Below are 25,526 nucleotides of genomic sequence, written 5' to 3'. Positions count from 1 at the left end.
CTAGTAGGTCCAAGAAGAGATAATGGAGGCTGGGGACAGACGTTTTCACTTGGCACAGTAACAATCCCTAACAGAAAGAAGGTGGTATGGGTAAGAGTGAAGAAGGGGCCAAAGAAGAGAGTACAGGTGTGCAGAAAGCGGAGGTTTGAGGAGGCAGGCTGTGAATGTGATTCAAAGAGCAGGCCTGTGGAATCTTATTTTTTAAAGCTCCCCTCCCAAGTAAGAAATCCAGAACCTGCTTACTAGCATTGTGCCATGAGGGTCTGTGTTAGAGTACTGTATTATAGAGGAAACAGCTTTATAAGTGGTGGTCTTTTAGTATTTAAGTAATTAAATCTTATGTTAGCCTATACATAACAGCTTATACCAAATATGTATTATCTCAAATGGTTTCAGCAAGGGTTATTGTATGATACTCGGGGTGCAACATGAACAGTACTTATGGATAAAATAACAGAAAGAGAAGAAAAATACCAAGTGCACCCTTTTACCATTTATTTTCCTGGTTTGATGCATATATATATATATATGTTGTTTTTTAAGTATGCTGGCGTTTTTTTTTTCTGTTCTCTTCCCGTTGATGTCCAGTTGCGATTTCTCACTTTTTACTATAAATTGCCATTTTATTCTAAGTACGTTTATTGTATAATTTAATTCAATTCCCTTGATATTAAACAATGTTCAGTAATTTTAGAAATAGTTTCATAGCTTTTTCCATTGTGATATTTATTCAAGAAATAGTCACATGTCAGCAACATGTAGGACACTGTTAAATACTGTAGGAGTTGTGAAGATGGTTTAGATATAGATCTTTTTCCTGAACTTTCGATTCTGGAAAGAGGAGCTATAGGCAGTGGTGGACTGCTGTGATTTTTAGAGGAAGAATATAATACATCTACCTGGGAATATTACTGGGGGAGTTGTGTGATAGTTAATTTGTGTCAGCTCAACTGGGCCACAGTGCCCAGATATTTGTTCAAATATTCTGGATGTTTCTGTAAAGATATTTTTTGGGCGCGAGTAATACTTAAATCTATGGACTTCGAGGAAAGCAGATTACTCTTTATGATATGGTGGACCTCATCTAATTGGTTGAAGACCTTACTAGAACAAAGACTGCCTCTGAGTAAGAAGGAATTCATCCAGAAGACCACCTTTGGACTCAAACTGTGATTCTTTTTTACAACTCCAGCCTGCCAGCCTGTAAGGCAGATTTTGGATTTTCACAGCCAGCTACTTAAAATAAGTGCATGACCCAACATCATATTGGTTCTGTTTCTCTAGAGAACCCTGACAAATACAAGTATCTAAGCTGAAATTTAGGATAGGTTGTGTGTAGGGAGGAGCTATGGTAGAGGGCAGAAAACTTGCTATGTGTATTGAGAATAATGAGCTTGGTTGGAACTTAAGTTAGGGTACGTGGGTTGAGACCAGGTCTTAAAACTGGTACTTGACAAGAGTTTTAAGTTTAAGACTACATTAGGGGTAGCTCCATAGTGTAGTGGTTGGCACGTCTGCTTTACATGCAGAAGGTCCTGGGTTGGTAACCCAGGTAGAGCCACGGACCATACCCCAAGTGTGCCGGGGGCATGCCGCAAGCGTGTGGGAGGAGACGCCCCGCCTTCAGAGATCCAGTTCTTAAGGGGAAATGTCAGCATCTATAGGTCAGGGGTGGAAGTCGGGGAGGATTAAAGAGGGAGGGAAAAAAAAGACTACATTATAAATCTTTTTCTGATTTTTCATTTGAACTTAGCCTTAAATTCCTAACTTACTTTTGGGCATTTCTTGACTAATTCAGCTTTTCATTTGTTGCTGTCACATCTTGGTACTCAACAGATTTGTTTTTCTTCCTTATCAATCAATATTAGAGTCTAATTTATAAGTTTTAGTTTGTGTACAAATATTAAAGCTTTCGGAAAATATTAATGATGTCATTTTGGGGGTACTAACTATACTTAACTATGTATATGTTTATTACATTTAATCTTAGAAAGCTTTGACATTTTATAATGTAGATACTGTATTGAGAAGTTGGTTACTACAGCACTTCGCTCTAGTCATGTACTAAGACTATATATACACTGGTGTGAATACACTGGTAACTAGGTTTCGCATTAGTGTGATGTTTGAATTTGCCTTTATCTGCAAATAGAGGTTTTTTAGACAAATGATTTTCCAGAACTTTGACTTTATCTTTAAAAAATAATAATAAAAATTATGAGATGCATTTCTATTTTGTAAACCTTGGCTATTTGTAGACAGAAAGAGAGAGTTGGTTATATTCTTTAGGGTTATAGAGAAAATTATTTTCCCTGTTTCCTATTCTCTTTTATTAAACAATGGCCTAAAATGTGGCTTTTCTTGTTTGGGGAATAAGAAAAACTAGAATATCTATTAAAGCAATGTGGCAACATGACAAGGTTTAGACTGTAGAGGACAACCACTCCTATTTTCAAAATTTGAACCCAACTATTGTTGTCATTTTGTGTATTGTATTCTCTTCCAGGCTATATTTTTAGGGAGGATGTGTTTGTGTGTAGTTTATCGAGGTGAAATTCATATAATATACAATAACCATCATAAAGTGTATGAATCAGTGGCATTTAGTCTAGGTATAATGTTGTGCAACCACCATCTCGCCTTAGTTTCTAAACTTTTTCATCACCTGAGAGTACCTCTACCCATGAAGTAATCTCTCCCTGTTTCCCATTTCCCCAGTAACCACTAATCTGCTTTCTGTCTCTGGCTTTTCCTATTCTGGATATCATATTTAAGGTATCGGGCAATATGTGACATTTTGTGTCTGGCTTCTTTCACTTAGCGTAATGCTTTGGAGCTTCATTCAAGCCGTAACATGTATCAGCATTTCATTCCTTTTTATGGATGTGTGTGTGTGTGTGTGTGTGTGTGTGTGTGTGTGTGTGTGTGTGTGTGTAAAAACAATTTATCCATTCATTTATTGATGGGAGTTTGGGTTGGGTTCTACCTTTGGGCTATTATGAGTAATATAGTTTTAAATATTCGTGTGCAAGATTCTGTGTGGACATAGGTTTTCATATATATGAGTAGAGTTGTTGAGTCATTTGGTAATTCTGTGTTTAATTTTTTGAAGAACCACCAGCTGATTTCCACCGCAGCTGCACCATTTTACATTTCCACCAGAAATGTGCAGGGATTCCTATTTCTCCACATTCTTTCTAGTATTTGTTATTTTCTGTTTTTATTGTTAAAGCCATCCTAGTAGTTGGGAAGTGGTATTTCATGATTATTTTAATTTGCATTTCCATGTTGACCAGTGATATTAAACATTTTTTAATGATCTCATTGGCTTTTTATATATCTCTTTATGAGACGTGTTTCCAAGTTTTTGCCTATTTTTAATTGGGTTCTTTGTCTTTTTTGTTGTTGAATTGTGAAGAGTTAGTTATTTATATATTCTCGATATTAAACCCTTCTATATGAAATACTTGCAAGTAATTCTCCTGTTCCTTAACTTGTCTTTTAACATTCTCAATATTATTTTTTGGTGCACAAAAGGTTTTAATTTTGATGAAGTCCAACTTATTTTGTTGTTGTTGCTTATGCTTTTGGTGTCAAATCTTAATCATCATATTTAAGGTCACGAAGATTTACTCCTGTGCTTTCTTTTAATAATTTTATAATTTTAGCTCTTATGTTTAGGTTGTTTACCCACTAAAAGAAAAACTCTTCTCCTCTGCTTACCGATTTACTCTCGGTACATCTTGCCATCAAATGTGTGGGGATTTTTCCCACATCAACCAATTCTCCAACTCCCTGGACACCAATTGGGTGTCCTACAGTTTAATTCTATTCTGACACTATCTACCTGAAGCTAGTGTCACATTCCACAAGTTAAGGGCTCAGTCCCACAAGATTGTCCCCGCCCCCACCAGCTACTTCACACACCAGTGCAGTAGTGACCTGTACTAGTTATAAATTGGGGATTTCCACAAACCGTTCCTTGGTTTGATCATTTGGTAGAATGGCTTACAGAACTCAGCAAAAACAGTTTATTTATTAGATTACCAGTTTATTATAAAAGGATACAACTCAGATACAGCCAGATGGAAGAGATGCGTAGAGCAAGATAGGTGTGAAGGAGTGGTGTGACTTCTCCAGGCACTTCACCATCCCAGCACCTCCATATGTTCATCAACCTGGAAGCTCTACAAAGCTCATTAGTTCAGGGACTTTTATGGAGGCTTTATCACATAGATATGGTCAGTTATTAATGCAATCTCCAGTCCCTCCCTTCCTCCCCAGAGGATGGGGGATGAGGCTCAAAGTTCCAAACTTCCTTTCTTAGTTTGGTCTGTCTGGTGACCAGCCCCTTTCCTGAAGCTATCCAGGAGCCTACCAAGAGTCTCCTCATAAAAATGCTCTTGTCATCCAGGAAATCCAAGAGATTTAGAAGCGCTGTGTCAGGAACTAGGGTCAAAGACCAAATACTAAAACAAAAGATCCTCTTAGTACCTTTATTTCTTTGGAAAATACAAAAGTTTTAGGAACTCTGGCCAGGAGCTGGAGACAAAAACTAAAATAAATATTTCTTATAGTATATTACACTATCCCACCCACTTTACTTTTTGTATATGGAGTAAGGTAAGGTTCCAGTCTCATTCTTTCGTATGGTTGGTTATCCAGTAGTACCAGAAGCATCTTTTCAAGACACTGTTCTTTCTCTATTGGGTGATCTTGGACCCTTATCTAAAATCAGTTGGCCATAGATTTTTGGGTTTATTTCTAGACTTCTTCATTCCACAAATCTATGTCTGTCTTTATGCCAGTACCACACTGTATTAACTATTACAGTTTTGTAGTAAGTTTTGAAATTGGGAAGTATGGGTCTTCTGACTTTTTCAAGATTCTTTTGGCTATTTAGGCTCCCTTGAAGTTCCCTATGAATTTGAGGATTGGCTTTTCCATTTCTGAAAAAATGTCCATTGTAATTTTGATAGGGATTGCCCTGAATTTACAGGTAGCTTTAGAGAACATTGTAATCTTAATATTAAGTCTTCCAATCTATGGCCATGGGATGACTTTCCATTTACTTAGATCTTTAATTTCTTTCAGCAGTGTTTCGTAATCGTCAGTGTACAAGTCTTTCACTTGGTTAAATTTATTCCTAGATATTTTATTCTTTTGGATGCTGTTATAAGTGGAATTGTTTTTCTTAATTTCCTTTTTGGATTGATCATTGTTGGTATGTAGAAACACAGCTGATTTTTATGTGTTGGCGTTGTACCCATAATTTTGCTGAATTCATTTATTAGCTCTTGCTAATGAATTCTATGGGATAGTCTATATATGGAATTATGTAATCTTCAAAAGAGAGAGTTTTACTTCTTCCTATCCATTTTGATGCTTTTTATTTCTCTTGACTAATTGTGCTGGCTAGGACTTCTAAATCCATTGCTGAGTAGCAGTGGTCTTCCTCATGTTATTTCTGATCTGAGGGGAAAGCTTTCAGTCTTTCACCATTGAATATGATGTTAGTTGCGAGTTTTTTGTATATGCCCTACATATTCAGGAAGTTTCCTTCTATTCCTAGTTTGCTAAGTTGTTTTCATTATGAAAAAGTGTTAGATTTTTGTCAGATGCTTTTTCTGCATCTATTAGGATAATCATGTAGGGTTTCCTCCCTTTTAGTCTATTAACGTGGTATGTTACGTTGAATTTTGTGTGTGCATGTGTATTGAACTACCCCTGCATTCTTAGGATAAAATACCACTTGGTCATGGTGTATAGTCTTTTTAATAAACTGTGGGATTCAGTTGGCTAGCATTTTGTTGAGAAATTTTGTGTCTGTATTCATAACTGATCTGCAGTTTTCTTATGGTATCTGTCAGGCTTTGGGATCAGGGTAATAAATGCAGCCCTCTTAGAATATGTTAGAAAGTTTCCTTTTCTTCTCTTTTTTTGGAGGAATTTGAGTAGGATTAAAGTTAAAGCTATTTTAAATGTTCGATATAATTCACCAGTGAAACCTTCTGGTCCTGGTTCTTCGTTTGGAGGTTTTTGATTATTGGCCCAATCTCTTTACTTGTTATAGGTCTGTTGAGATTTTCTATTTCTTTTTGAGTCATTTTTGGTAATTTGCATGTTCCTAGGAATATTTTGTCTAGATTATCTAATTGGCATATAATTGTTTGTAGTATTCTTTTATAAGCCTTTAATTTCCATAAAGTTGGTAGTAATGTCCTTGTTTTCATTTCTGATTTTTGTTATCTGCATTTTCTCACCTTTATTCTTAGTCTAGTTAAAGTTTTGTCAATTTTGTTGATCCTTTCAAAGAACCAGCTTTTGGTTTTGTTGCTTGTTTTTCTGTACTCTCTATTGTTGTCCCCTCTCTAATCTGTATTATTTCCTTCCTTCTGCTAGAGTTGGGTTTTGCTTGCTCTTTTTCTAGTTAAGGTGTAAAGTTGATTTTTTTTTTTTTTTTAATGTAGCATTTACCAATATAAAGTTCCCTCTTGAGTATGGCATTCTCTGCATCCCATAATTTTGACATATTTGTTTTCTTTTTCACTTGTCTCACAATTTTTCTTGATCTCCCTAGTGACTTCTTCTTTGACTCAGTTTATTGAGATTTAGTTTTGGCCTAACGTGGTTTATCCTGAAGAAGTTTCCATGTGCAATTGAGAATAACGTATATTCTCCTGCTGTCGATGGGGAAAAGAGTATTCTAACTTTTAAATACCTTCACTGGCACCACTGGGGAAGCTGCTTTCACCCTTGAAGGTTGAAAAAATGGCTATCTTCTGTGCCGATCCCTCAATGAATTTCCAGGCAGGTCACATTGTACAACCCTGATTTTTTGGAGGGCAAGGTCCCTATTGCCCACCTGTCACGAGCAAGCTGCACTCAGGAACGTGGGCTGCCATTCCCATAGCTGCCTGTCATGGAGATAGGAGATGATGAATAGTAACAGCCAGCTACTATTCAAAATGCGAAAGTTCACCAAAAGTCACCAGCCTCTCTCTTCATCAAGTACTCTTGCAGATGCTACAAGTGTTTGACTGGACTCCATAGTTCCCAAATGGTTTATTCGGACTGCTTGCCAGCTCATTAGTCGTTTCCATTCTGCCACCTTCCATGATGTCAGTCACATCTGTTTTTATTTTAGATGTAATCTTTTGAAAATAAGTTTTGTAATCTGCCTCATATATGTGACATGTTTAATGTTATTGTATATTTACCTAACTTTTGGATGTTGAAAATAATATGGCAGTCTATTTTGGGAAAAATTGGCCAGAGTTGTAGAATTTTAAGTAGGAATCACATTCAGTAGATCATGTTATTTTGGTGAGCTTGAGTCTGTCTTATGACTGACCCCTTTCTTTAAGTACTTCTTCATCGTCACTTGCCCAGTAACTTCTGCTTCCATTTTCATTTTATTTTCCACAGTCACAGAAGGACAAATACTGTAGAATGGTGGTTGCCAGGGGCTGAGGATAGGGGCAATGAAGAGTCACGGTTCAGTAGGCACAAAGTTTCAGTTAAGCAAGATGATAAAGTTCTAGAGCTCTGCTTTTTGACATTTTACTTGTAGTTAAAGAGGGTAGTTCTCATGTTTTGTGTTCTTAGCACAATTTTAAAAATTAATTAAAATGATAGTGTTAACAAAAATGTTGACAAACTGTACCCAACAATTAAGTTGTTGGTCAACTTAAAAGAAAAAAATCAAGAGTAGCCTGATGGAAGAAGGTAGAAGGAAGAGTTGAGGCTGCTGCTGGAGACAAGGAAAGAGTGCATCGAGATTAGGGAGAACCATGCAATAAGCACATCTAAGACTGAATATGCAGCCAGATTGAGCCAAGAGGAAATTTGGAGTGAGTGGGCATCATATACTGTTCTTCCATGGCTTGTGGTGTTTAGCTACTATTACCTACCTACAAGTGCAAAAAACAAATAACAGGTAGGAAAATTTTGGAATGAACCAATGTGATTTCTGACTGTACTGACATAATTTTTATCAGGTGACTCCCTACTATAAAAGATGAGTGTTATTTTATGTGTTCTTTTTGTATTCTCTTTTTTCACTCTTCATCTCCCAATTTTTGTTAGAATACTCTGATGTGTAGATACTGTCTTGACTTACTTTGTCACACTTTATAACTTTATAGACTTTTTCAGAACTGTTAAATTTACATTTTGTTCTGGGACCATAGTAAATTGTCACATACATTTATATGCTTAAATAAATTTTTGTCCATCTCATCTTTTGATAGCACTGTTTCTGTGAGTTCCTGATTTTGATACCGCAAAGGGTTTAAGTCTCTATATCTCACAGTGCACTAAATTTTGTCCTGGAATACAATGGAATCTTTTGATCAAATATAGGTCTTCATGTCAGGAAACTTCTGTTCTGTCTTTCATTGTATTTTCTCATTTATTCTGTTTTCTTTTTCAGACAGCGGTTAACTAAGATCTGTATAACAAGCATCATCTCTCTAACCTTCTGATTGCTGTACTTTTTCTTTACATCTTGTTCGCTTTTTCTCAAAATTGTCCTCTATCAGTGACTTGGTTTTACTGCTTTGACTCCTCTTGTTGATGTACTTACTAGTTCTGCTGTTAACGTTTGTCTATTTATTTTTTTATTTCCTTAACTCTTTAGGCTACCTTTTCTTTTCAGTGTTATTTTGATCATAAGAATTTTGTTTTTCTTGAGAACATAAAGCAGTTTTTTCCAAAATTTTCTTTTTCCTGTGATCAGTATTAATCCCGAATAGATTTTTCTTCTATCTTTTGAATACATGGGTATAGTTTAAATGGTTTTTTTTAGGGCTTGGAAAGCTTAATGGAGCTTCTCTATGATTTATAGAAAGGGGCCTTTTATCTTTCCCCTCCTCTGCTTCAGAATGAGCTAATCTGTTACTTCAGAGAGCTGGGAAATTATATATTATGTGGTAGCGATGCTGCTGCTGAGGTGAGGGGTGAGATTGATTTATTTATAAATTTGTTCTGTTTTTTTCTAACTCTTCTTTAACTTTCCTTTTGGATAAAGGACAAAGTATAGAACTTTGTCACTTACTTTTGCCCTGATAAAGTACTGTTTGGCTACCAGGGAAAGGGGAGTTTCAACTCTTTTTTACGTCTTTTCCCTTATCACTTTAGTGTCCCTATACCCATCCACCAGATTGGTGGGTACCAGTGAAAATTTCTCAGGGCATGCGACATATGGATTCTGGAATTGGTCTTCCAGTTCAACTGATTCAGCATCTGAATGATACTTTTTAATAAAATTTCATGGTATGAGTTTGAAAGCTTTTCTAGCTTAAGAGACATTTTAACTTTTTTATTTATTTTTTAGAGAGGAACAGTCTTCTGCAAACCTACACCTGAGCCACCATCTTTCCTCTTTCAAACTTTCTTATTTGGAACTTCTATGTGGATGCAGGCATTTTCAGAAGTCTCCTAAAACAGTGAACATGAAACTTTAATATTCATAAGAAACTCTTAGGGAACTGGTTTAAAATGCAGATTTGTGGACCCTCTCCCCTGAAAGTCTGACACATTGTATTTGAATAGGATCCCAGAAGTCTTTTAGCTTAACCTGATGCAGGTTGTCCAGAGTTTAATTTTGAGTAATGCTATCTTAAGTGTTAAAATAATCAGGTTTAGCTATGAAGTAGATAATTCGGTAACCTGGGCATTTCAGGCTGTCCCATGGGCTGAATAAGCTGGTAGCTGCTTGGCTCGGCTTCTAGAGGACCTACTACTCATTAAAATAAAAGTTCTTTCATTGTCTTCTCTTGGCCCAAGTTTGATTTCCCAAACTTTGAGATTTTGTGAACTAGGTAAATCTTTACTCACTGTCCCACCTCACCCCATCTGCAAGAAATATCACATAGTTTTCCAGTTTTTTATTTAGTTGAATGAGGACATGACAAATAAATCAACAATGAAATAAAGGACATTTTTAACACTTCCTCTCAACCACAACCACCAAAGATATAAATAACTAAAACTGTAGGAAGAATACAACCTCATGATACATAGCGTCTTTTAAATTGAGTACATTTAGTTCTAGGCAAAACTATATTTTCCTCTTGTAAAAAAATTTTTATTTAGCTAGATCAATGAGTGCTTTCTCATGGTTGACATTTAAGAACTGCTGCTTAGTACTTGGAACAATACACTTATAAGAGGTATTACTTGAATGTGATTAGTAGACTATGTCATATCCTCTGCTTTCTCACCAGTTCGATCCTTTGGTACAGAAGACAGACCAACAGATCGTCCAATACCACCTCGAGATGAAGTCTTTGAGTACATAATATTCCGTGGGAGTGATATTAAAGACCTCACTGTTTGTGAGCCTCCAAAACCACAATGTTCTTTGCCTCAGGACCCAGCTATCGTTCAGGTAACTGATAGTAAATTTGTCTTAGAATGCAAATAAATTTGATGTCCATGGCTAGCCTTGGCTTTTGCCTCTCCTGGATTTTTTTTTCTTCAATTGAATATTTTTATAGCTTACCAGAAATGTTCCCTAGGTAGCTAAAATACCTGGATAATGTTTTTGCCTAGGTTTTTTCCTTTAGATCATAAGGGACTAAACAAAGTAAGAAATAGCTGAGAAATTTATTTTTATCAAAAATATTTTCTAATTTTGAAAACAATTAAAATAGCTAATATTTATTGAGGGCCGATTACATGGGAAGCACTGTTCAAACCACTACACGTGTAAGTCTATCCTCACAACACCCTCTGAGCTCGGTACTATAATTATTCTCATTTTTGCAAGTGAAATTGAAGTAGAGCCACAATTTGAACAGACCCAGGCAGTCTGTCTCTGGAATCCAAAATGCATGCCACTGCATTATTCTTATGTGGTTCATATTACAAACTAAGGTGGTGATGGCTACTCTTAATAAGTAAGATTATTAGGTTTAATGAGGACAGGGGGAGCTAAATCATAGTATATATCATATGTTATACATTCAGTGTTATACAAGCATAAAAGAATTTTAACATAAATAGATGTGTGTTCAGTTCCCTAAATAAGGTATTAAAAAAGAAGACCCGTCTACGGCCATGCTACCCTGAGCAGGCCCGATCCCATCTGATCTCGGAAGCTAAGCAGGGTCAGGCTTGGTTAGTACTTAGATGGGAGACCACCTAGGAAGACCAGGTGTTGTAGGCGTAAAAAATAAAAAAATAAGGGATTGTAAACTGACAAGGTCCTTGCAATCTGTGAGGTCAACCAATGGATGCCTCACCTTTAAAATAAATAAATAAAAATTTTAAAAAAAATTAAAAAGACTCTAAGTACTCTCAGTAAGGGAAAAAATTTGTGTATTTTATTAAAAACAGAAACACATGATATCTAAAAGATTTTAAATTACGAGTTAAAAAGGATATCCATTACAGTACTTGTTTACATGTTACAGTACTTGTTTACATGGAAGCATGTAGAAACTGGATATTAACTATAACAGCAGAACCTAAGAGTATTTTTACTTGAGGGCAAAGCTGATTAAAAGTTTGTAGCTTCTGATACCATTTTCTTAACCTAGTTTCTTGTTAGAAGTCTTCATTTTAGTCATTTGCACTAAAATATGCTTGTTAATTTATCAGTGTAATAGTTTCGAATTAACTTTCCCATTTTTGTACTGTGAACAATAAAATCTTAGTGTTCCACAAAACAGATTCTTAAAATAAGTGTTTTAAGAAATTAAAAAATTAATTTTTAAATTATCTTGCATAGGAATTGTCCGACTTCCAGCTATTAAAATACCTCATGAACTCTTCTAATAAACTAGAGAAATTCTCTGCTCTCACTTATCTTTTCCTTTTTAAGTAAGTCTGAAGGAATCCTGAGAAAATCTGAACTTCATAAATGGAGGGAGAAAAGACATTCTAATAGAGATAGCTGCCTACACTTAGGAGTAGTGTTATCTGTCTTCTATTTATATATCTTTTGATAAATCTCCAAGAAACCAGTTAATTAAATAATCAGCTTCATTGAATGAGAAAAACCAAGAGAGCACAAATCAAAATGGTGTTGAATAACTTCTTCCAACCACCAAAAATTTTGACTTTTGATCTTTTGATTCATTCAGTAGTATTTATTGAACCTCTGCCATGTGCCTGACACCAGCAGTGAGCTTATATTTCTGGCAGCTGTTAATATACTTTATATTATAAAATGTTTTATATTAAGCTAAAAATATGTAAATTTTGTACATAACATATTAAAATGTATTTTAGGTTTAGCAAATTAAAGGTTTTAAAATTTTTCTTTACCTTAATGATAACTATATTTTAAATGTAAATGGTTTTGTATAAGATTATTTCTGTATCTCCTCGTCGTAAATTTAATTGAATACCTCACATGTTTGAAAATAAGAGTAAAATCAAAAATGAGATGTCTTAATTATGTCAGCACCAGCCTGAAACTCATTATAACCAAATGTAGTTTTTCTCGTTTTTCTTTAAGCAAAGTTATTTATTCAAGTAACTTTTCATAGTTCTTTCCTAAATATGCTATAAAACTCTTTACTTAAAGAAGTTTATTATAGGAAAAAAGTATTTATAATTACATTGAGTATAATTGGAACATTACATTTGACCCTTGAACGAGGGGCTTAGGGGCACCAACACCCAGCCCACTCCACCCCCGTGTATAACTTTTGACTCCCCAAAAACTTAACAATAGTCATCTCTTGGCTTCCACAGGGGACTGGTTTCAGGACTTCCTGTGGATACCAAAACTCGTGGATGCTCAAGTCCCTTATATAAAGTGGCATAGAACAATATATGCATTTGGCTCTCTGCATCCTTGGATTCCCAATCGCAGATGGAAAATTTGATCGGCAGTTGGTTGACTCCACAAATGCAAAACCTTGGGATATGGAAGGCCAAGTGTTTATTTATTGATAAAATTCACATATAAGTGGACCCTCACAGTTCAAACCCATGTTTTTCAGGGATCAGTGTATATACAAATAGTGAAATCAGAAGATTATTTAACTGTCATAATATTAACTGCTTGTTGGAAGTTATTACAACTGCTTTTGCGCTTAGTACTTATAATTTAATAATTTCCTTAAAAATATAAATATCAGAATTTCTTTCCATTATATACATGTTGTTTAGAGCCTGGAAAAATAACCCATGATCTTTCTTCAGTCTTCACTAGGCTCATCTACTTCTTCATTCCAGTCAGTGGGTTCCTATGGACCTTTTGGCAGGATGTCAACCTACAGTCAGTTCAGTCCAAGTTCATTGGTTGGGCAGCAGTTTGGTGCTGTTGGCGTTGGTATGTTCTCTTTTTATTTTCTTTCTTCTACCACAGATTTTCAAACATACTGTTTGGTGTTTCATTTGTAACCTATTATTTCAAAGGCTTTATTTAATGTCCTTATTGACTAGTAGTACTAAAAAGGTCATCTTTCAGAATAATCACTTTTTTAAAAACCTAGATATATCCAATTACCAGATTTCTTTGAATGTTACTTTAAATTTACATAAGATATATCCATTTAAAATAAGTATTTTTTTCAACAGGATGGGTTTTCAAAAGGGATTGGAGGTAATGCTGTTGTTAATAAGAAATAATAATGCCATTAAGGAGTATTTCTGTTTTGTTTAATGTGGAAGATTATAGCATTTAACAACACCTATGAGAGATACATATATAGCATCTTTGGGGGCTTGGTGCTGTGTTTATTATAGGAGTGGTTTAGAAATATAACACTATAAGAATGTGTAGGAGGCCTGGGCTGATAACAGTTCAACTTATGATTGGAGCAGAAAGGCTATCCATTCTGTGCAAAAACTATAGATATAATCAGATTGATCAGTGTTATTTTGTTTTTGTAACTCTACATTTTAGCTCCTGAGTACATCTTTATTGAAATTCCCGCAGTAATGAATAACTTTTTAAATCTCAAATTCTAGCCCTTAATCTTTTTTGGTTCTGTTGAAATAACCATTTATCAATTTACTTTGTTTCACTGAATCATGAATTCACTTTCAAGTGTACCTCGAAACTCAGTATGTTAACAAGTTTTGGTAAAGTTAATTTTTATTTGAATATACTTTTTCTATACTTGTAACTTTAAGTAAATGTTTGACTTATTCACAAAATAAAGAAGAATGAGGGAAAAGTAAATTCCAAAGTTGAATGAATGTAAGCTGAAACAACTAGTGCTAAGTATATATCACATTGATAACAGCCACATAGAAAAAAGAATTAACTCAAGTAACCTTTACACTCTTAGTAGAATACATTGTAAGAACAAATAGAACTATTAAAAAAAAACTTGACTTAGGGTTTGTAATTGGTAGTGGTATTTGTGTTAATTTTGAAACTGTTTTGCATGCGTATTGGGATAGGGTAAATTAATATATTGATGTTGGGAACTGGTGTTCTTGCCATGGAAAAGGGAGATACAAGTATGGAATGGGGAAAGATAAGGAAGAACCCTGTGATGTTGAATGTAAATTGGAGGTATGACTTTGAACTCATTTTTTGAAAACTGGATATTTCCTGACTCTGTTCATAGAAGGGGCCTGGAAGCAATGATACCCAGTAGAAAAGAACACATGTGGACCCAGTACTTGGTTTCTAAATACCATTCCCCACTAAAAAGAACCTTGAAAAAAGAATGGGAAACAATGCTCTTTTTTAACAGAAAAATGCCTGCTAATAAGTAGAAGGAATGGTAGATATAGAAAATCACTATTTTATAATCTCCAATGTAATAATTCACAGCAAGAATCATCAGTGAATGCTAAAATCATTGGGTGAGTCTCCTGATGTGATGATATGGGAGGTAGGAATACACAACTTCACCTCTGTGGTGCTCTTAATGAAAATGCAGATTCTAAAAGGGGTCAAATTTGTGGTGACAGAAAGAAATCTAACTATGGAAGGTGAACACAAACTACAATATATACATATGCCTTATTGTTAAATTGCACACCTGAAACAATGGATTTCCGTAACCAGTGTCTAAATGAATGAATGAATACATGAATGAATGAATGAATGAATGAATGAATAAAATACATGCTACTGAAATCTCACACACACACACAAATAAATAAATGTTACTAAAATCACACAGACACGGTGTAGAGCCAGAGAAAGAGCAGTCAGGGAGATCATTTCATAAACTATATAAATGTCTAACCAATGTACTATATACTTGAAACTAATAATAAAATTTTAAAAATATATATGTCCTTTAGATAAGGTTTGTAATTTTTTGTCAAATCTATAATCTTATTGATTGGTGTCTCATCTATCATTTAATAAAAGAAATATCCCCCCCCAAAAAAAAAAAAGAAAAAGAAAATGCAGATTCTTATCCTGAAGAAATGGACCATATATATCCAGAGGCCAAATGATTCAGTGTTGTGAAATACGGAGAAAGACAACAGGACTGGTTTAGACTTGGGAAGACTAAAGAGACATAGCATCCAAATATAATACGTGATTGGATCTGGGTTTTGTTTTTGTTTTTTTTTAAGTTGATAATAAAGAACATTTTAAGGACTGCTGAGGAACTTTGAGTACAAACTAAATGTTGGATGCTGTTATTGTTGATTTTCTTAAACATGGTAATGGTGTTGTGGTTAACCAGGAAGGAGAATGTCTTTGTTTTGGGGGGATGGTTTTGAAGTATTTAAGGGGGAAGGATCACATTGTTTGTAACCTATCTAGGCAAAAGAAAAGTGTGTATATCAGGATATAAAGAAATGAAACAATAGGCCTAGCAAGATGTTAGCAATTGGTGAGTGTAGATAAGGCATATATCAGTATTTAGGTGTACTCTTTCACTTTTGACATAGGTTTGACATTTTTCAAAGTTAAAAACTAAATATTTAATTCCTTTTAGACTTACTATTCTTGGACCAGTGAAATAGTGTGACTTTGCTTCATGTACCTCTAAAATCTATTCAGGTAGTGAAGCCAGAGTTAATTATACTTGTTAAATCCAGATGTACCTTGTTAGCTGTAACTGTTAGAATCCTATTCAGAGGATTCACGTAAGGGATAATTGCAAAATACATTATCCTTTTAAGACTTTTCACTGAATCAAGTAGTTGTCTAACATTGGGATTGTTATTGTACTTACTTCCTACATTACTGTGAAGTTTGCATGACTTAATAAGTATAAAGCACTTGAACAAGGTCTAACACTTGGTTTCTACATAGTAAATACTGCTTCTGCCATTCTTCAGAGTCTGCTTCTCTAATCGGGGTATTTTATGGTGGTGAGATATATATTTCTCAGAAATGCTTTTATCTAATTTCAATATGATACAGGGTGCTGGTTTAGTGTTTCTTGGGTGTCACAAAAGTAAAGGATTTTACTTGTACTTTCTATGTTGATAGGGTAATTTTTGCAGTGGCGGATCCTTTTTGATTGGTTTTCACATTGATAGGATAATTTGTGGAGTGGCTAATTAGAGAACCTGTAGATAATATTTAAAAGTTGTCAAGTGAGGAAGAGGAAAACTATAGGGTTGATTAAGGTAATAGATGCTTTTTAGAAAAGGAGTTAACTCAAATATAGTTTGTAATGGCACTAATTAAGCCAGATTTTTATCTTTTTCACATATTGTTAGTCTTTTCACAGTTTTATTTGCAATTTATATCATGAAGGGTTAATATCCTTAATATTTACAGAGCTTTTAAAAATAAAGATCTCCAACCCAACAGAAAAAAATAAGTAAGCGTTAGGCACTAACTTTGCCTTTTTCAGAAAAAAAGAAATATGATCCTTAAACATGGGAAATGCTTAAATCTTTCTTATAATAAGATATATACAAATTGCATCTACACCAAGACACCATTTCTCACCATCAATTTGGCAAAACCAGAAATTTTGATTATATTCTCTTTTGGCCAGGTGGTGGGGAAACAGATACTCTCATACATTGAAAGAAATAATGTACCAGATAGAATCAAAGCACTATTTTTTAAGCTGATGCTAAAATAATTCTTATATGTAAAGATTAGGTCATTATTGACTTTAATTTATTGACTCTTAGGAAAAATTGATTATCTCACAGTAAATCAAGCTGCAAAACAGCCCTGGCATGCTAAGTCTTGTAATACTCTTATGGGCAACATGGAGGAATATTAGCTGAATACAGAGATAAATGGGTATAATTTAGCTGGTTAAATAGTCAAACCATATTGCACGTTGATTCTCATAAGTCTCCAGTGTTTTAGTCAGATTAATTTTAATCACTGAACTTGATGAATGCTTAGAAGGTATGCTTATGAACTTTACAGTTAGCATAAAGCCAGGAGGATACTTCATGCATTAGGGATGACAGACTAAGGATTGTTAAAAGATGTACTTTAGTAAAGTGTAAAGGAATTAAACATTCTGCTTAAAAAGCAGCGATCATCAAACTGAATTTTTAAAAAACAAGATTCAACTGTATGATGTTTATAAGAGATGGACCAAAAGACACAAAGAAAAAAAAAATAGAAAAAGGTATGACATACCATGCAAACACTGATAACAAGAAAACTGTTAAATAAGTGAACATCAGACAACGCAGCTTAAAGATCAGGGGTACTACCAGAGAAAAAGGGATTCTTATAATGACACAAGGGGCAGTTCATCAGGAAGCTATAAATGTGTATGTAACTTTCATAAAATAGTACACCCAGCTCTCACAAAATATAGTCCATGAGCAAATCATGGACTGCTCAGTGGGGTAGATCAAATCCTGGGCCATCGAACAAGTTATAATAAATTCAGAAGGATTGAAAGCATACATGGTATCTTCTCAAACTAAAAAGAAATTAAATTTGGAGTTAATAGATAACTTTAAGATACCCAAATAATTGAAAATTAAGCAAACTTTTAAATTACTAATGAGTCAAAAAAATCAAGGGAATTTAGAAATTTTTTTTAATGATTTTAAAATGCAACATGTCAAAATTTAAGTGCAGCTTAAGCATTGCTTGGGGAAAATTTTATACCTTTAAGTACATATATTAAAAAACAAGAATGCTTTAAAATCAGCGCCCTACGCTGCCAGCTTAAGAAGCTACATAAAAGGTGCCTTTTGAGCCATGCTTCTCTTTCTCTCAGGCCCGCTTCCACATCTGGAAGTGTATTTTCTCTTCTAATAAAGCTTTTCGTTTCCGCTGTAAAAAAGAGAGAGAAAGAGAAAAGGAAAAAAAGCTAGATAAAAGGAAAGTTAGCCCAAAAGTAATATAAGGAAGAAAAAAATTTAAAAGCAGAAATCAATGAAATAGAAACAAGCCAAAATATATAGAACATTGACAAAGATGGAAATTAGTTCGTTGAACAGTTCATAACATTAATAAGCCCCTAGCAAGACTGATCAAGAGAAAAAAGAACACCCAAATCAATATCAGAAATGAAAGAGAAGACATCGCTATAGATCCTAAAAGAATAATATGAAAATATCAAACAAATTTATGTTAATAAATTTGACATCTTAGGTGAAATAGATTCCTTGAAAAATACAGTCTTCCTAATCCACCACAAGAGGAAATAAAATCTCAGTATTCCTATATCTGTTAAAGAAGTTGAAACTGTAGATTGTTTGATTTACTGATAAATTCTACTATTTAGAGAAGAAATAAATAATTTTACCAGTCTTACAATAACTTGCAGAGAATAAAGGAAGCGGAACACTTTCTAACCAGATAACCAAGGCAAGCCGAGATCCCAAAATCTAATGATATCATTACAAGAAAAGACAATTAAAGCTCACTCTCTCTCATGAATATATATGTAAAAATCCTTAACACAGTATTAGCAGTGGAAGCCAGCAATTCATAAGAATACTACATAGTAACAACAGTGAGGTTCATCTCAGGAATGCAAAGGTGTTTTAACATTTGAAAATCATTAGTAATTTACTGCATTAACAAATAAAGGGGGGAAACTACAATCCCAAGAGATACAGAACAGGCATTTGATAAAATTCAACACCCATTTCTCAACAACTAAGGAATGGAAAGGGATATCCTAAAATTGATCAGTGAAATGAAAAACTTACATACATAATGAATGTGTTTCCTTTGAGGTAAAAAATAAAGCAAAGGCAAAATTATTTCAGTATTTCATTTAGTGTTGAAGAGGTCCTAGTCAGTTGTATAAAGCAAGAAAAAAAATAAAAGATTTGAAGAACAGAAAGGAAGAACTAAAAATGCCTTCACTTGAAGGTAACATGACTTGTGTGCATAGAAAATAAAATGCAAAGGAATATTCAAACCATTAGAATGAATAAGTGAATTTAGCATGATAAGGAGATAACATGATAAATATATAAAACTCAACTGTATTTTTGTATTCTATGGCAGACAGGTTGGCACACTGTGGCCTATGTACCAAATTCAGCCATCCTCTTGTTTTTGTAAATAAAGTCTTATTGGAACACAGCCACACTCATTTATTTACTTGTTGTCTATGTGTTTTTACACTACAAGGGCAGAGTTGAGTAGTTAGGTCATATGGCATGAAAAGCCTAAAATATTATATTTACCATCTGACCACTTACAGATAGAGTTTGCTGACAACTGATCTAGAACAGATTATTGGGAAAGGAAATGTAACATGCAGCACAACTTACAGTACCATCAATAACATCAGATACCAGGAATGAAAAAGATACTTTAAAACCTCTGCAAGAATGCTTCTCAATGGAAGGGGATTAATTTTAACCCCCTCTCCTAGGGGATATTTGGTAATATATGGAGACATTTTTGCTTCTCACAACTGGGGCTTAACTAGTATCTAGATGCTACTTAACATCTTATAATACATAGGACTATTCCTCACAACAAATAACTATTTGGCCCAAAATGTCAGTAGTGCCGAAGTTAGGAAAACTGCTCTACAGTGAAAACCATAAAACACTGATGAGAGAAATTCAAGATCTAGATCAATGGAGGGTTAATCTATGCCGATGGGTTGGAAGATTCAATATTTTTAAGGTGACTTTTTCCCCAAAATTTGCAGATTGTACATAACCCCATTAAAATCCCATCAGAAATTTTAAAAATGGAAATTAACATGCTGGTTTTAATATTTATATGGAAATACAAAACCTAAAACAACCAAAACAATTTTGAAGAAGATTTGAGGTTTTTACCCAGTTTCAAGATTTACTATGAAGTTACAGTAATCAGAACAGTGAATTGTTGACAAATACATCAGGAGTAAAGAACAGAGAGTACAGAAATAGACCTACTAAATACCGATTTAAAACAAAGCTGCCAAAGCAGTACAATGAAGAGGAGGAAACCTTTTTAACAAATGATACTGCAGCAGCTGCATGTCTCTTTGGAAAAGAATTAACTTTGAACCCTGTCTCATACTATGCATAAATAATAATTTGAGATAAGTTTATAGCAGAATTAGGGTGAGGGAGGTGAGTGTGATACGACCAGGAACTCAAAGAAGAGATGAGGATATAGAAGAGTTGGCTAACCAGGGGGCAAACAGTGGGAGGTTGAGTCAGGTGAGGAAACACAGCAGCATGAAGATAAGAATGCATATCATCAGAGTGACTTAGGTCTTGGTCATTGCCCAGAAATACTAGGGATAATGGGATGGATTCAGCTTTCCACAGAATTGAGAGCAGTAGTCCCAACATTTCTGGGGTTGTTATGGGAGGTTATGTTGGGCCTCTCTTGAGCTAGCTGGGGCTGCAGCCTGATGATCATGAGAGTCCCATTAGTCCTCATCTTAGATCCTGTGCTAGTCTCTGATACTCCCATTTTAAGACAGATGTGAACAACTAGAATTCATTAAATTGAAGTGAGGGGCGGTGAATACCATGTGAAGGTGAGTCATGGTTGAAGGAACTACAGTTGCTTGGAAGTGAGAAGATTGTGATGGGCATGATCATAGTCTTCAAATATTTTAAGAATATATGGATAAACTTCTGTAGAGTGTAGACTGGTGAAAATAAGGAGAGGTGAGAGAAGAGGTAGCCAGATAAGAAGAGGGCCATATAAACTGAGGTGCAAGTAGTTTGAACTTTTATCTTGAGGGCCATTGAAAGCCATCAGAGGGTCCTAAGCATTCTAGTAATGTGATATTTGTATTTCATAAAAGATTATTCTATCATCTTTAGATTGCTAAAGAAAACATAGATTAGTAAGTAAGAAGAGAGCACGGCATATGAAAAGTGAATATTCCCATAAATACTGTAGAAATTTAAAGAAGATTGACATAACCTAGAATATCAAAGAATTGAGCCCTTTCTAAGAATGTGTTTTACTCATATTACCAAAACTTTTGTGGTCACCTTAGACTGAATGCAGCCCCACGATGCCATCCTGAGTGGAAGCATTAAAGTGGACTAGATTCCATGATCTATTGCTTTGGAAATGCAGGGAAAGCACTTCACTAACCTGTCTGCTGCTTCAGCTATCTGTGCAGATACTCTCATGTGGGTCCTTGCTGTCCCATCTGTGTAACTGCCTAGGACAGTACTGCATATGTTAATAAAATGTTTGCACCTAGGATGCTGGAGTCTGTATTGGTTTGCTTTCTTTCTATACAGTATTGTCAGAGATTTCTCCAACTAATTTTTGTTGTGCTTTCATTTATTTCCAAGATTATTAATTAGCACAAGTGTTATAGGGGGCAGTGAAAATCATCATTATTAAAATGGTAAATTATATAATGAAAAGGTTTAAATTTTTTAAAAGATTTTTTTGTCATTAAAAAAAATCTCTTAAAGCTGGAAGCTCTTTGACGTCCTTTGGAACAGAAACATCCAACAGCGGTACCCTGTCCCAAAGTAGTGCAGTCGGCTCTGCCTTTACACAGGAGACAAGATCTCTAAAAACACAGTTATCTCAAGGTAGGCTGTTTCTTCCTCAGATATTTGTATTATAAACTTCTCTAGTGGTTTTTATCTTTCTTTGAATGTAAGAAATTTTGTGGCTTGTAAATCACATGTATAATTTCTTTGTAGTTCTTTTAAAATTTTTCTCGTAATTGCCATTGCATTAAGTAAATTACCGAATGACTTCCACTATTTAGACTTGTACAATTCTTAGATCATAAAACCGAGGCAGTGAACATTCTCTAAGTTTGACATTTTTTTTGCAAAGCAAGTATATAAATTATATATAATACTTAACTATATCGTATTAATCCCACATTCACCACTGAAGAGGAACTTTCCTTGCAGCTGAAAAAACAAATTATTCAGTATGCTGTTCTAATTTTCCTAGCATCCTCACAGGATCTAGAGCAGTGGTTCTCAGTTTGGACTACCCACAACTGAATCATCTAGAGTGTTTAAAAATGTAGCTTGTGAAAACTGCTACATCAGAATTCCTAGAGCTTGGGAATCTGTATTTTAATAAGCTTCTTAAACTATCCTGTTTCATTTTTAAAAAATTTATTTATTACCCAGTCTCATAATTGTCAGTGGTCCCAAAATTCCGCATCTATTATTATCTGCTGCCAAAGTAGATGTTACTGTCTTGTTGCTTTATATGGATGTTTACTTTTAAATAAAACAATGTGAAGTCATTTCAGAGGGATAGTATTTTTTAAAGCTATTGAGGGTAAAATCAAGCTAATGCTAAACAATTCTATCTATCTTTAGATATTTTGAAATAGTTGTAGTTATTGTTATTCATAGTGATTTAAAATAACTTTAATTTTAAACATTCTAGTGATTTGTTGTAGATGGATTAGAAGTCCAGTAAGCATAGGAAGAAAATTAAAATACCCAGTCTTGCTAGGGAGAAATAACAAATATTTATATTTTGTTGTGTATACTTCCAGACTTTTTTGTAGGTTAAGTGTATATTTCTGTATATGTATATCGGTTCGTTGTTTTACTTTTTAAAGAATTCTGTTTTAGAGAAAATCTTTTTAAGCATTAGTTTTCTAAACTATAAAATGGGACTTTACTGGTAACAAACAGACTTACTGTGAGGATTAAATTTTTTTAATGTAAGCAGTGCCCTTAGCATAGTGCCTCACACATGCGTGATCTGTTGATGTTAGTTATCTTAATCAGTAGCCAACATTAACCTTAATATGGAAGCACCAGAAGAATCCTTATTAAAGTCATAAATAAGGGTACTTGTTCTCATCGCTATTCAGCATTGTTCTGGAATTTTTAGCTTAATCAGAAACACATGAAAAAGAAATAAGAGGCATAGATAGTTTAGATATCTATAGATATCTAAAGCTAATATTAGAATTAGCATTAGTTGTCAATGCTATAACTGGTTGTAATTGAGAATTCACTGAAAAACCTAGAACTAATAAGGGACTTAAATTAGAGGTAAAATGTAAAGTCAATGTACAAAAATCAATAGCTCTAAAACTTAACCCACTAATTATGTAATGGGGTAAGAGATGTTCACAATACTGAGAAATAGAAATTATATATAAATCATGCTAAGTGATATAAGCCAGACAGAAAAAGTTGAAAATCACATGATACACTTATATGTGGGATATAAACCTAAAAGCAACAAATGAGCAGGACAAACAGAGACTCGTGGACATGGACAATAGACTAGTGGTTACTAGAGGGGACGGGGTCGCGGAGGAGGGTAGGTAGATGGGGTAAAAGAAGTCAAATGTGTAGTGACAGAAAGAAATATAACTATGAGAAGTGAACACACTGTAAATATACATATGTCTTACGGTTAAAACATACAGCTGAAACTTACTAGATTTCGTTAACCAGTGTCACCATAAAAAAATAAATTTAAAATAATAATAATAAATTAGCTGGTAAAATCAAAAAAATTATATATGAAATACATAAGAAGAAACATGAACACTGATGAAAATACAAAATGTAATAGGACATAAAATATAATATAGTCAGAAACATTTTATTCCTAGATAAAAAGAAAGTATTATAAAGAAGCAAAGTATTATAAAAAAGTAAAGCTTTACTTCTCATTAAATTGATTGTACTTTCAATAAATCCAAATCAAGTGGTATAAGAACTTAATAAAACATATACAAACTATCTTAAAAATACATGCGGAAGTATAGTTAGACATGTGAAAAATAAAAGTAATCCGATAGGGCTTTCCTACTCAATAATAAAGTATGCATAAAATAAAGCAGTGTAGGAATAAATTCAGAAGTGAATGGAACAAAAGTCAGGAACAAACCCAAGTATAAATAAGTAATTAGCATATGATAAAGATACTATTTTTAAATTAGAGAAAGGCTAGCTATGCTGTAAATGATGTTGGAACAGACAACTGCTTGATCATTTGAGGAAAATGACTAGATTTCTTCCCTCATACTTAGAACTAAACTAAATTTTAAATAATATTTAAAACATTTTAAGTACATATTTATTAGAAGAAAATTATATGTATAAAGTAATGGCAGAGAAGACCTGGGAATCTGCATTTTAATTTAGCCAACTAAAATTTCTGAATTTTACAAAATTAAAACACCTAGGATTTTCTTTTAATTGTGTTAAGAATGTGAAGCTAGCTCAAAGGGTATGTTTTTACTATATTGAAATAGATTTTGTTTATTCCTAATAATATGTTTAGTATTGCCTATATTCTCCTATTTATAACAAAATTGACATCATGACTAGTTGACTTCAATTACAAAGGTTTTTAAAGTACGCAAGTGAGTTGTTACTTGCTGTGATTGCCCTGTTAGTTGTGGTTCTGCAATAGTTGTGAGTCATAGGATCTTTTCTCAAAGAAAAGCCTGAAGTAAATTTTATGAACTTTAATAAGATTATTTAATGTAGTATTGTAAAACTAACTAAACTAGTCTTTTCAAAAAACTTAACACTCGTTTTATAAATTAAATTTCTTTATAAGGTGATAGTGATTACAAAATATCTTATTAGCCAAAACTTACATAAACCACCATGATTTCCCATTATAATAAATGCGGAAATTACAGTGTTTCTATTAATGGCCAAGTAAAATTTGGCATTAATGGCTGGAAATGGAAATACACATTTGCAGATGTGTACTTTAGATAACCATGAACTTGGGGACTATTACTAATAAATGGTCCCTGAATCATCTGGTGCACAACCACCAATGCTTTGTCAGCACTCACCAGTACTCCAGTTGTTTGGAGCCTGTGCAAATATGCACAGGTGGGCAGTGACATTTTCAGCATTTGGGGGATTTTTTTTTTTTTTTTTTTTACATGAAATGAGCATAATTTTTTAAAGCAAAACATTTTGGTACAATATCATGTGACATGAGAGCACCTTGAACCAGAGATTTACCGCAAACATTGTAGGGACAAAAAGTATGATGAGGACACCCAGTGTTATATTCTTCTGTTTATACTGTGAGCAGGTGTTAGCCTCATAAAAGGAAAATTGGAATTTATAAGTACAAAGCCTATATTGAGCAAAATCTTCCCAAGAAATCTGTCAAATGGCAAGGAATAAGTATCGCTACTGTGTTATGATCTGAAGGGTGTTATTTGATGCTGGCTTTTTAGTGTTAATGTTTAATTACCCAAGCCCACACAGTGTTGAAGAACTTCACCTAATTT

The 25,526-nt window shown here is 34.0% G+C and overlaps 1 protein-coding gene and 1 non-coding gene across 3 annotated transcripts in view; both read left to right on the top strand.

Moving 5' to 3' along the window:
* LSM14A (LSM14A, mRNA processing body assembly factor) overlaps positions 1-25,526 on the top strand; it is a 48,421-nt gene that overhangs the window by 10,317 nt on the left and 12,578 nt on the right. For both annotated transcript variants that reach the window (XM_011371843.2, XM_011371844.2), the window contains exons 2-4: positions 10,230-10,393; positions 13,162-13,291; positions 21,733-21,855. In XM_011371843.2, coding sequence (XP_011370145.1) covers positions 10,230-10,393; positions 13,162-13,291; positions 21,733-21,855 — 417 coding nt within the window. The remainder of the gene's footprint in view (positions 1-10,229; positions 10,394-13,161; positions 13,292-21,732; positions 21,856-25,526) is intronic.
* Positions 11,055-11,173, top strand: LOC111746667. Its single transcript, XR_002783214.1, has one exon. It is a non-coding gene; the product is annotated as a 5S ribosomal RNA (ribosomal RNA).

This window comes from Pteropus vampyrus, unplaced genomic scaffold (assembly GCF_000151845.1).
Source record: "Pteropus vampyrus isolate Shadow unplaced genomic scaffold, Pvam_2.0 Scaffold196, whole genome shotgun sequence".
NCBI classification, from domain to species: domain Eukaryota; kingdom Metazoa; phylum Chordata; class Mammalia; order Chiroptera; family Pteropodidae; genus Pteropus; species Pteropus vampyrus.
This window is presented reverse-complemented; position numbering and strand designations above follow the sequence as displayed.